At 47.1% G+C, this 12701-nt stretch overlaps 1 protein-coding gene across 1 annotated transcript; it reads right to left on the bottom strand.

Annotated features, from left to right (window-relative positions):
* Positions 1–4951: 4951 nt before the first annotated feature.
* On the bottom strand, positions 4952–11170 carry LOC133921835 (very-long-chain 3-oxoacyl-CoA reductase 1-like). Its single transcript, XM_062366881.1, has 3 exons — positions 10364–11170; positions 5815–5884; positions 4952–5434 (listed from the first exon to the last, which is right to left on the bottom strand). Exons 1-3 carry the CDS (start codon positions 11014–11016, stop codon positions 5177–5179), a joined length of 981 nt encoding a protein of 326 aa, XP_062222865.1. The 5' UTR covers positions 11017–11170; the 3' UTR covers positions 4952–5176.
* Positions 11171–12701: the final 1531 nt, after the last annotated feature.

Genomic DNA, 12701 nt, shown 5'->3' with positions numbered 1-12701 from the left:
AAACAGACCCTTAATATACTGGCATAAACCTTGGAGGTGCCTTTGAATTGCTCCTTTACGGATGTCAAGTACGCCTAAGCATTTTCTGAGGTTGGGATTACTCCCCTTATAGCTTCTGAGATTGAGTTCCACATAATCATTAGTGACATGCGGTTAAACTGCTCCCACTTCTCTGGAAAGTGCATCATAAGTTTTTTTTAGCTCATCATAATTATCTATGCCAATGGCGGGAGTAATGTGAGTATCAACCCTGAGTGTATAGTCAAGGTCCAAAACTCCAAGGACAACAATCATCTTAGCTTTCCAAACGGGAAAGTTATTCTCTATAAGTTGCTCTATGTCGTTAATTGTGGCGGCAACAGAGGAAGCGTTAAGAGTTAGAGAGAAAAATTAGGCCAGATTAGAAAATTTATCATAAAGAAATAACTTGCACAAAAATAACCCTACGTTGGTTTGATTAAAATCATGCCAAAAAACTCTAATCCGTATCACCGTTGGGTAAAAGACGGAAAAGAATTTGAATTAACACATAAAGTGGCGTATAATTACAGTCAACTTTGGTCAAAAAGTAATTATGAACCTACATAAATTAACTGTAAAATTCTCCAGAAAAATCTTCCCGTTGGTTCCAATTCAACCAGAGAATTAATTCATAATTTTAGTGCATAAAACATCATTATTTTGGGTTGTAAACATCAATATATATCTAGTGCATAAATTAAGAAACATTAATACTCACTGGATAAATCATTAAAACAAAAATCCCAAAGCATTAATAGGAAAACGGCCCAACCAGCCTATTTGGCCGCTCGGCCCACACGACACACGCGCGGGCATCTGGCCCAGTAGCGTGTTGCCGGCCAGGCCACCTGAGCCCTTGCGATCTCGGCCGCTCATCGCGATCGACGGTCGTCCGTTGTTTTCGCTGGATCAAAACAATGGAGTGGCGCCGGTTGCCCTAACCCTAACCTCATTCCTCCTCTCCCCACCGAAAAACGCAGCCACGGTGAGAGAGAGAGAGAGAGAGAGAGAGAGAGAGGCGACCACCATGAGAGATGAGAGGTCGTTGGAGCTAGATCTGGCAAGAGAGAGAAGAGGAGGAAGGCAAGAAGATGTTGTCATCGATCGACTCGCCGGTGCGCGTGTGTGACAACGGTCGTGCGCAGCTCCGTCGAGCCGATTTGTGGAGGTGTCACGAAGGCAACATGCGCACGCGGCGAAAGAGAGACATACTCCGGCACGAGAAGACGACAATGAGGCCAGGAAGTCCGGATGATTCGCGCGCGTAGCCAAGGGATAGGAGGGGAGATCCCGCCAGAGAAGAAGAGCTCAAGGCTCCGACGAGCGTGACAACGACGAAGAGCGCCAAAAACCATAAGTTCTCCGCCCTTTCTTGCTTGTTCTGGGTTCCAAAGTGGGGATTTGCAGGTTTAGGTCTTCGAAAATGGGGAAAAGAGCATGGATTTAGGGAATTGGAGAATTTCTTTAGGTTTTTCATTAGGGTTCTTTCAGATTCCCCAAAATCCCCTCCTTCTATGTGCCACCCGAGACTTATACATGCCCTAAGCCCTCAAACTGATCCGAATAGCACACAAGAACACATATATATGCATAAATTACATCTAGCCAAGCTCAAAACCCCTAATTCATGAACATGTTATCTAATCTAACACTAATTGGGGCTAATTATCACTTAAACATGCTTAATTAACATTAATCCAAGATATAAACAACCTAAAACATGAATATGAGCATTGATTCGAGTCTAATTCATCTTAAAGATTCATAATTGATAGCTAATTGGTGTAAACCAAAACTAACTAGGCCCGTCTAATCATAAAACGACATCAACCAAACATAGTCTAACATAATTAAGGTCTAATGGGCTTGATTAGAGGCAAGTTAGGTTCTGATACCAAATATTATGTCTAATCCTTAGCTAATTAACATGATGCCCTAGCTCTGAGATCAAGCACCTCGTAACAGTTGTGTACCTGCGTTCGGTGATGCCATCAGACGAGGTTGAGAAGCGTGATGTAGGCGAAGCCTGCGTGATGATGATGGTCGATGTTGTGCAGACCATCAGTGTTGTTGTCGTCGGCGTGATACAGGTGATATAGATGTGGCTGTGGGTGAGTGAGAGCTTGGTGGAGATCTTCGGAGCAGTCCGGCGGTGGCCTTCGCTCCACTGCAGCGCACCCTTTAGATCGGTCTAGGGTTTTGGTATGTGGGGGTGTGCATTAGCTATGTGAGATCAATGCCACCCACGAGCCCTGGCGTTCCCCTTTTATTATTGCATTGCATGGAATGGGACCGCAACCAACGTTGGTTGTGCCCCCGATTAGGGTGCTGAGGTGGGGACGACTCCCCCTTATCTCTTGGTTCGTTCTGTTAGAGAATGTTAGCATGAGCTGATATCAATTCCAACATGGAGAAGACCCAAGACGTGAGCACACAGTGCATGGTTGGGCCTTGAGCCCTTGACTGACTTTTGTATGCTGCCGAACACGTGCCTCGGCACGGAACTAGAACCGCGTGCCGCATGCGTGATCCCTTCACCGGTGTTGTCTCGTCGATGTGTGCAGTGGGGCACACGTACGTGTGTATGCGACGATCGTGGACCACGAAAGTGGCGGGGCGTCGGTGTGCTCCGGCGGTGGCCGTCCACCATCATCTGCCCGTAACCTCAAACTCACTATTAGAGGTCTAAGTACCCACCCGACTCGCTGGATCTCCATCTGCCCTGCCCCGATTGGGGCAAGATAGGGCGGGACACCGGTCAGGACGGGGCAAGACGGGACAGGGCACCAATCGGGGCGGAGCGGGTGTGGGTCAAGTTCTGCCTCATGGTGCGGGGCGGGTCGGGTCAAAATTGAGGCTCCATGGGGCAGGGCGTGGCAAGAAAAAATTTCGTCCGATCTCGGATCGGGCGGGATAGGACGAGACGAGGAACATACAGATAAGGACGAGTGGAGAAAAAACCTACCCCCACCCACTCTATCTAGATCTCTACTCACCGTTAGGCTTAGACCTTGGGACTCGATGCAGTCACCAAGCCTTGGATATGAACGTGTTGGGCTTGGACTAGTTTGGGCCCATTATGGCCTGCCACTAAGAACAATGGTTTTTCTTTTTCTGAATATTTGTCCATAAATGTTTAGAAAGTTTACCACAAGAGTTCCCTTTTCGAGAAGGCAAAATTAGCTAAACAACATGATAATGTAATAATGCATATCCCAGTCTCTACATCCGAAAATATACAAAGCCAATACTTATTACAAAGCTCGAACCATATCATGGACAATACAAATCTAACACAAAGCCATAGTTCGCCATGAAAAGCAAATATAAAGCAGCATCACACACAAAAGTCTATTGCTAAACCTCTAAGCCAAAACATCCATTGTGGTGGTCTCCAAAAAGTAGCAAGCCGTGTGCATTGTGCGGCAGTACTCTTTTTGCAGCAACGACAAAAAATGGATCCAATGTGTGCCCTGAAGATCTTCTGCATATAGGAATTAACTTACACTTTGTCAAGTACCACATACTTTCGACTGAGCCAAAGTGTTGGACAAAGAGCCCCCGCCCCAACCAAAATTTGATTTTTGAGCTTCAAACCTATCCCATTAGCAAAATTTGTGTAGTATAACTGACTTAGAATGTTTTTTAGTTGCTAGATCACCTATTCGCAGAGTGTAAGCATTGTGAAGGATCTGGTTGCTGACGGAGTCATAACCCCAAAAGATATAGAAGGAACAAAGTCAGGCAAAGTCAGCAGCGGGGTACTAAATGTCGGTTTGCCGGCATATGTAATCTTTAAGGCACTCCTCCGATCTGCAAAAGCTAATTCTGATGGTCTAATTTTGAGTGAGTAGAAATGCTTTCCTTCACCACTAAAAGAGGTTTTCTGCATCTCAAAAGAAAGGATGTGTTCCTTGACTTTGCTTGACTTGCCATACTTGTTTGTTAAATATGCAGGTGGTGGCTCTGAGATAACATCTGAAAATAGGCCTAAAAGTAAAATCTTCGATTGGTTTTTGGACCCTCTGATGGTCACCAAAGAGCAAATCAAAGCTGAGAACTTACAGAAGAAGAGGAAGCGTACCTTGGAAAGCGTGTACTATTGATCAGTGATCCAAAGCGCCTCAAGGAGAATCTTCCCCATTTGCCATCTTTGAATGAGCAGAAACAAGCAGAAATAGATGCATTTGCTCGGAGGTGCCTCCGTTCATCAGTCGTTTTCAGTTAGTAAAGGAAGATTAGTTCTTTCTAATTGTTTTGATTCTACGCAAGGTTGCAAGGAATCACAAAGTAAATATCCAGGTACCCTACAACCAAGCGCCGTTTTGACGCCCTTGCGAGGATGCTTTTGGAAGAGCTTGCGAGTACTATGGTGCTTAAGTCCGAAAGATGAGAAGTGGTGTCGTCCGAATGCTTAGCCAGAGATCACTAGGGAAAACAAGAAGCATTCGGGGCGATGATCAAGAGGTCCAGCTGACAAATGGTGCTTAAACTGCATATTACTATTTTGGAAAGGCAGTAATCACCTGGAAAAGTTGGTGTAAAGAGAATTTCTCCATTGCCTTTTTTCTGGGCTATTTTTGCTAACTTTGTACAAAGAGCCTAATCTTAACCATTCTCGTAATCTGATGTGTTGTTTGTTTTGAGAACTGTACCTCGACATGCAGTGCAAGGCTCTGTTTCTTAGGAAGTGAAACCCCATTTGTGCCATTGCTACTTCTACTTAGATCTGCATCTTGGTTCATGCCTTCATGGATGAACCAGTACATGCATGCTAGCCATCTCACCAAGATAAAAAGTTGAGTATTGGTAATATACATACCTACCTTAAAACATCTGAAGAAAGCCAAAAAGAAAGCCATCTCGGATTTTCGAAGTGCAAAGATACAGCATTCGAATGCAGTAACAGGGACGCGGACAAAATTCTTAAAAAAAAAAGCTACACAACTTCGAGTCAATTCCATTTCCACATTAAGTGCATCTGGTGTTACAATCTGAAAGGAAAGATTACAGGTTTGAGTTTCATAACCGTGGAGGGAACAACAACATTCTCAACTTAGTAGCTAAATAAAGTGACTACAGCAAAGCTAGAAACACTTGTCTTCCACTAGAAGCGTTGCAAATCTCAATGTGCATTCGACAAGTATCTGAAACATCACTGCGCTTTCTTCTTGGCATCCTTAGCTTGCCCCTTCTTGCGGATCTTGATGCACATGTTGAGGCGTACGCTGTCTACCAGGGACTCCGGAAGCATGGAGATCAAGAACCACATAACAGAGTGCGGCCAATACGGTGTGCACCTAGGCTCATATCCAATGTGGCGAACAGCAGCGCGGGCATAGGTGTCAGCAGATGGGACCATGAAGGAAGATTTCCTGATGGATGCCATCTTTGTCGCCACGTACAAGGGCACCTGAATAGATCGGAGAAGTCAAGTTAGAGTGTAAAAGTTCATACAGAAGCCAAAGCATATTCCTAATAGCAAAAATATGTACCATTTGTAAAAGTACAAATGCAGAGACAAAAGATAGGTACAGCTCAGTTGAGAGCTTAAGTAATTTCAGTAGAACAAGCGAAATCATGATTTTAGTGACGAACTAGTTTTAGAACTGCAAATTTCAAGACCGCATTAGTTCATGAGCACTATAACATTGTGACAGGTGATTCCTGCCATAGGATACATAGGAAGCTGAAAAGAACAGGTGGATTGTTTCATAATAATTTTTTTAGTTGTTCGCAGAGATATATGTAGAAACTATGGTACATATGTTGCAAAGAGAGATAAGTTGTTACCTGGCACTGCACATCAATACCCTTGTTCTTGTACTCAACATAAAGGCATCTTGAGAATTGATCAACGTACCTGAGAAGTAAAGATAAAATTACATTTAGCATGAACTTAGTAAGTTGAAGGGAGTGTGCATGCTTGTCTACTTAGGGTTATTTGTTTTCCTGCTGAAGATTACATTAGAGAAAACATTGATTATGTGCGTCTATTCCATCTAAGTATGTACTACTGCATAGCACTGAGATACACACATAAAACAGAAGAGAGAAAAGGACCAATTGCTCATTTGCAAGTGTAGTGTGCCAATATGTTAGGAGACTGTACTTCAGTGTTTTTGGGTCTTCATTCAAGATGAACTACATGACAGGAGAATATATCCCAAGTATTCCATAGGCTCTGATAATTGGAAGCAGAAGGGACTCATTAGACCAACTCCAACAGGAAACATCACAAAAGTTTTCACTTTGCATGCCTACAAAAATAAGTAGACCTAAATACAAAAGTGGAATACATTGCTTGTAACTAACTAGAACACTGCTTGAGGTTACATATCCTTTTATTTTCCCTAAAGTGCCGTTTGGATTGCTGGTGGGTTTGGGTTAAAGAAATTGGATGGGATATGACAGGGTAGGTTTGGGTTAGGGTTATGAAGTTTTAATCCCCTTGCCATGTTTGGGTACGTGGTTTGGGACATGCCCTTTACAACAGAAGACGACAAAACACTACCGTCATGCAACTTGCTTCAATACTTCTCTATCACCCAAAATCGAGTAGCAATAACAGGCAGTATGTGACGCCTGTTTTCGCCGGCCCAGCCCATCTTCCTTTTCGCCGGCCTAGCCCACCCCTCCTCCCTCTCTCTCTCTGACAGCCAAAGCCCGTCTGTCAGCGTTTTCCTCCCGCTTCTTCCGCGCTGTGCTTACTCCCGTGCTCGCGCAGCGCCGCAACCACGCGTCCGAAACCGCCGGCACCCACGTCGCCACCCACGGCCGCGAATCCCGCAACCGCCGCGCACGCGCCTATAACTGTCGCCCAGCTTTGCTGCTCTCCCGTTCGTCCACAATCCCGCCCGCTCCACACCCTTGCAGAGCCGCCATTGCCGTCGCTGAGCTCCGCCGAGCTTCTGCCGCTCCTCGACGCCGTTCCGCCGCCGCACGACCCATCTCGTCGAGCTCCGGTAAGCTTCGCCGCCGCCTCGCCATCGATATCCTTCCCTGTTGCACCCCGAGGTCAGCTAACCGGTTCTTCGGCACCGCAGGACCCCGAGGAGGCTTCCCCGACCCTCAATTTTACGTCTCCCGCACCGAAACCCCGTCCCCGAAGCTCGCCGTCGACTCATGCCGCCGTTCACCGCCGCCCGCCATCCCCGAGCTCTCCGGCCGCCGTAAAGCCCTCGGTGAGACTCCCCGTCGTCATCTCTTTCGATTGCGCCGTTTATCGTCGAGTTTGGTAGCCCGTAGCCCCTGTTCACGTGTCGCCGGTGATGTTCCGGCCATGTTCGAGGCAGCGCCGCCGTCTTCTTGTCGCCGCCGGCCGCCGACTTCCCCCAATCACCTTGAGCCGTCGGATCTCCAACCAACGACCACGATTAGATCTAGCCTTACCCCTTCGCGGACCAGTTAGATCGCACCATGTGTGCTCATAATCCCAATCAGCCAGCCATGCCACGTCAGCAGGCCACGCAGACGCTTTTGTCCTACGTGGCATGGCGACGTCAGCCAACCGAACCGATTCAGCAGCCACGTCGGCGTGCTAACGCCATGCTGACATCATAAATAGGTTTTTCAATACAAAAATAAATCCTTTTATTCTCTGAAATTGGGTAATCTTGCATTGAGGCCCTTAGACTTTACTGTTTTCACAAGTAAGCCCCTACCAGCCCCTATTGTTTCCCTTTTAGCCCCTAACCTTTTATTTATTTACAAATAGACCCCTGAATTTTTACAAATAAGTCCCTAGAGCTTTCTGTTTTTCCAATTAGCCCCTGTTCTTTTTCAGAAAAGCCTTGTAGCTTAAAACCCTCGTAACTTTTTCATACGAGCTCCGTTTTAGACGATTCTTGCGCTCCCGCGATCGTAGCAGCAAGTACTATCCGTTAGTAACCTTTTTATAGTGCCTTGCTACTGTTTAGTGTATTGTTCTTAGATGTTTGTGTTTATTTCCAGTGTACGTGATTGCAATAGGAGACGAGCAATTCGTGAACCTGTAGGACTAGACTTTCGAGGAGTTTGAGCAACCCGCGGTTGAAAGCAAGTGTCTTTGATCACATTGATCTCACTGTAGGAAAGTGTATCTTTTATTTTTCTAAATGCATGCTTGTCAATATGAATCCCATGTTTAGAGTTTACTAGTATTTTTTCGTGATTATCCTTGTCGCTTGTGTTGTAGTCTATGTGTCAAGGGTAGAAATGCTTAGTCGTGCTGTCAAGTCGGGTGGGTTAAATGTTAATCTGAATAATGATCTATGCAACATGAACCAGTTTGGATAATCTTTGTAGCAACTGTGATCACAGGGATCTATGCATGTTGGTTTGGTTGGTATGGTTGTTGTGTGCGCATTGGGTGATGTGCAAGTACCTGTTGTAGATCCTAAGGACCGGTTTGTGAAGCCTGTAACTCGGCATAACAGCGCAACCACGAGGCTTATATGGATACAGCCTGCCCAATTAACTAGATACCCTCCTTATTCTGTACACACCGATGAGATGTTGAGTGGCACAAGAGGGGGCCTCTGCGGTGGATGGAATCTCTGTTAGCGGTGAAACCTTAGTAGGTGCATATGGATTTAGATGCGCATTGTAAAGGCCTGGTAGTGAGACCCCGGCTCTACACCCCGGAAGTGTGAAGCAAAACGGGAATCACGACTCATGGGTAAAGTGTGCAAACTCTGTAGAGTATAAAACTGATGGATCAGCCGTGCTCACGATCAAGAGCAGGCTTGGACTTCTTCATGATTAGTGGGGATCTTGGATGGTTGGTTTTGGGTAGTCGGGTGGTGGAACCCCGATGAGTTGATAACTGGGTATGGAATATCTGGTGAGTTTGGTAGTGGGATAGAATCCGATGAGCTGTTCATTTAATGTTAATGTCATCACACATAGTAAATAGGATTGCTATGTATTTTGGAGTCCTAGATTAGAATGACATAGATGCAGTAAACCTGAGTCAAGCCTTTCTTGCATTAATCCTTCATGTCATGTTTTCCCACACTTGCTGAGTACTCCATGTACTCACGTTTGCCTTTTCCTAACCTCTTGATGCTGCTCAGAAAGTGAGAATTTCGAGGACATCCCAGCCGATAGAGCTGAGTTCTAGGAGAAAGAAGATTTTGACCTGAAGACCATGTCGTAGGCTGGCGCTCCCCTGAAGAACGTCTGTGGTTGGATGGAAAACCCGCTATCGTTGGAAGTTATCGTAGTGTTTTCTTTAAGACCTACGAGTCATTTTGTAATGAATCTTATCGTTATGTAATGATATTGTTATGTTATCACTTATGAAGTCACTGCATGTATGGAAACTTGATCCTGGTATACATGTAGATTGCATCTGGTTTATTCTCTTGAAAATCGGGTATGACACAGTAGCTCCAAAATCCATATCAATCATGTATTAGCGGGCCAAGGCGGCTTTGTGGTGCCCCTACGTAGGACTGGAGCGGTGGATATGGAGCGTGGGCAGCATGGGGCCGGCAGCGAGCACAATTGAGGCATGACGGAAGGCTACCAAAATCCAAAATGGAGTAGCAATCTCGACCATCCAGGGCTCCAGATCGAAGATTGGATGCAGGCCGCTGATCTAGAAAGCTTGAGCATGCCGCTGCGAAAGGATAGTTTGGGCAAGGAGCTGCTGCGAGCAGTGGATGTCGCGGGAGGCGTGGGCAGCTGCCACAGGAGACGAGTGCAGGTGCGGCCATGGCAGAGAGTGTTAGCCGAGGGCAGCGAGTGCCTGACGCAAGTCGGCAAAGAGCTCATTTCCCGGTCGAAACCCACCCCCTTCAGTGGGTTTGGACCAGTGGGAAATGAGGTCATCTTATCCCATTCCCAAACCCCCTACATTTCCTATTCGGTTCAACCAAACACGGAAAAGACAACCTCCCCTCCTCATTTCCCATCCCCATGAGTCATAACCCACGAACTAGACGCCACCTAAACAGACTGATCATACATCAGATCTGAACAAACTGAACATTCCAAGTATCCTAAACTGAGAAAAATTCAGTCTCCAACTAATTCTATCCTTACAATATACATCTAACGCCTACTCTGCTTGCATCGGAATCTGATATGACTAACCTTAGTCACACCGAAAGTGCTTGCTCTGATTCCCTATCCAGTTTTTCTTAAATAGTTCCAGATCCTAACAAACATCTTGAGAAGCTAAATCTAGTACTAACAAAGGCGTGCCCTTTGTTCTCAACTCTCAAGGTTACTTCCACTACCGCCATCTATCCTAAAATCAGAGTCAATTTAAGCGAGAACATGTAGAACTGCAGCAGTAAACATAAAGGAGACGAAGCAAAGCAGTAATTCGAGAACAAGGACGCGGGGAACTCACGCTTTGGTGGCGGCGTAGACGGAGTAGAGCGGATCAGAGGGCACGACGGAGGAGGCGCCGGAGCCGATGTTGACGATGGCGCCACGCTTCCTCTCGACCATGCCGGGCAGCACGGCATGCGTGACCCGCGTGACGCCCTCGACGTTGACCCGGATCAGGCTGCGCATGAGCTCCTCGTCCACCTCGTGGAAGTAGCGCGCGTACGGGTACGACACCCCGGCGTTGTTGACGAGGACCCCCACGTCGAGGCCCCGGATGGCCTCCTTCAGCGCCTCCACCCCGGCGGCCAGCCCATCGCAGGCGAAGTCGAGCACGAAGGTCCGCACCTCGGGGACCCTGGGGTGCTTGGCCTTGATATCCGCGGCCACGGCGGCCAGCTTGTCCGGGTTGCGGCCGACGAGGACGAGCCCGAGCCCGGCCGCGGCGAGGCGGAACGCGATGGCGCGGCCGATGCCGTCGGTGGCGCCGGTGACGACGGCCCAGGCGCCGTAGCGGCGGCGCAGGGGCTTGCCCGGGCGGAGGAACGCGGCGTAGACCCACAGCGCGAGGCGGACGGCGGCGCGGGCGGCCACGAGGAGGCCCACGGCAGCCAGCGCCAGCGCCCACGCCGGCTGCGCCTTGAGGAACTCGACGTGCGCGCACGTGCCGGCCATGGTCCGGTCGGGTTTGGTTTGGTTTGGGAGCTGGAGCCTGGAGCCTGGAGGAGCAGAGCTCGAGATGTGTCCAGCGTTCTATGCGGCGCGGTGCCGAGCTGGGACTTAATAAGGGTGCTTTTCGCCGGCGGTGGGTGAAGCCGGTGCACCAGCTGCGCGTCGGAGCCGAGCGGAAGACGAAAAAAATATGGTCGAATTCGTCTCGATATTATTTTTAAAACTGGAAACTTACGCGTACGAATACAAATACAAAATCGGATGAATAGTGGATGCGGACTTGGTTGATTTCTACGCACTTCGGTCACTTCAGGCAGGGAGAAACATGAAACCAGGAGATCGTTGTGTGTGTGTGTGTGTTTTTTTAAATCATTTGGCTGGTGTACCTCTTGCATGTTTGTATCTTCGATAGAAGCCTTATTTTCTGGTTGATTGTGTCTTAAGTGGCCAAGTTAGAACCAAAACAATGATAATGTAATATAGTAGAAAATTGTAATCTAAATAGTAGAAATATGATCAAAATAGGATGATTAATACTAAAATTTTAATTCATCTTGATGCTTTTGCATCACTGTTATGTGCCTTGTACCATATGAATCCGTTGTTTATTCAATATAAGATATGCACTAGGGTTAAAGACACCCAAAATGCACCAGCTTACCAGTTTTCTTTGAGAGAGGCTGCTGCACTTTGTTTGTTTTGTGCATAACAAACGACTAGTAAGCCATGGAATATGCTGAAAAATGCCGGTCAAAGGATCAGCCAAAGGAGCAATCTTTCTATGAGGCGGATCACAGATCCATATCGCGGCAGTGAAACGTCGAAACAAAGTGCAACAATGCACCTCGGGCCACACTCTTTAGACACGGCGAATTGAGCCGTTTACGTGTTCGGTAGGGTCACGCAACATGTGAATATTTGCAAAGCGTAGCACTGACGATTTTGTCGTTCGGAGTAGACCAGAGTGGGTCCATGGTGCACCGGGAGCATGTCGCCGTGCGCGGAGGCCTGACGAGGGGCTGCCGGGGCGGTTGGGCTGGGGCGCTGGGGTTTGATGAGCTGAAATTAAGACGAGGGGGACGGTGGCAGGCCGGCGGAAATTCCAAGTCCAACTGCCTCGCCCACTTAGTTTTGAGGCACGGCGCCGTCGTCCGTCGAGCAAAGCCGCCAGCGGGCGTTGTGCCGTGGCGCATTAACTCACGCCATACAAGCAAGGTTCGCGGCGGTAACCGAAAAACCGCGGTAACCGCGATTACCGGTCAAAAATTCAAAAAAATTCGGAGAAAATTCATTCGGCAAATTTTAAATTTTTGCGAAAAAATCATGTTTTTGCTCTCTCGGTAACCGAGCGGTTTGGGTCGGTTACCGAGCGATTTTCTCGCATTTTCGATTCGGTCGGTTACCGAGCGGTTTGGCTCGGTAACCGCTCGGTTTTCTCGATTTATCGAGCGGTTTTATCGAATTTCAGCGCAGTTCAACAAAAAATCTAAAAAAGGGTTCAATCTTGTAAAATCAATAACTAATTCATCCGAGCTTCAAATCAAGTGAAACAAATTTTGTTGGATTCCTTGTAACATGATCTACATGATAAAAGTATTTATACTCATAAAAAAGTTCAAAATTTTCTGTGAGAAATTTTATTTGTTAAACTAAGGTAAATGCATAGTTTACTCTTTGCTAATCCAAAA

This window comes from Phragmites australis, chromosome 6 (genome assembly GCF_958298935.1).
Source record: "Phragmites australis chromosome 6, lpPhrAust1.1, whole genome shotgun sequence".
NCBI classification, from domain to species: Eukaryota; Viridiplantae; Streptophyta; class Magnoliopsida; order Poales; family Poaceae; genus Phragmites; species Phragmites australis.
Note: the sequence above shows the minus strand (reverse complement) of the source record. Positions and strands in the feature narration are given on the sequence as shown.

Bases quoted from the DNA above. Each gene is read 5' to 3' on its own strand.
- LOC133921835 (XM_062366881.1), bottom strand. From the start codon at position 11,016: ATGGCCGGCACGTGCGCGCACGTCGAGTTCCTCAAGGCGCAGCCGGCG. The intron at 5,885-10,363 runs GTGAGTTCCCCG...TTTACTTCTCAG, and splicing joins GTCTACGCCGCCACCAAAGC to GTACGTTGATCAATTCTCAA. The intron at 5,435-5,814 runs GTAACAACTTAT...CGATCTATTCAG, and splicing joins GTATTGATGTGCAGTGCCAG to GTGCCCTTGTACGTGGCGAC.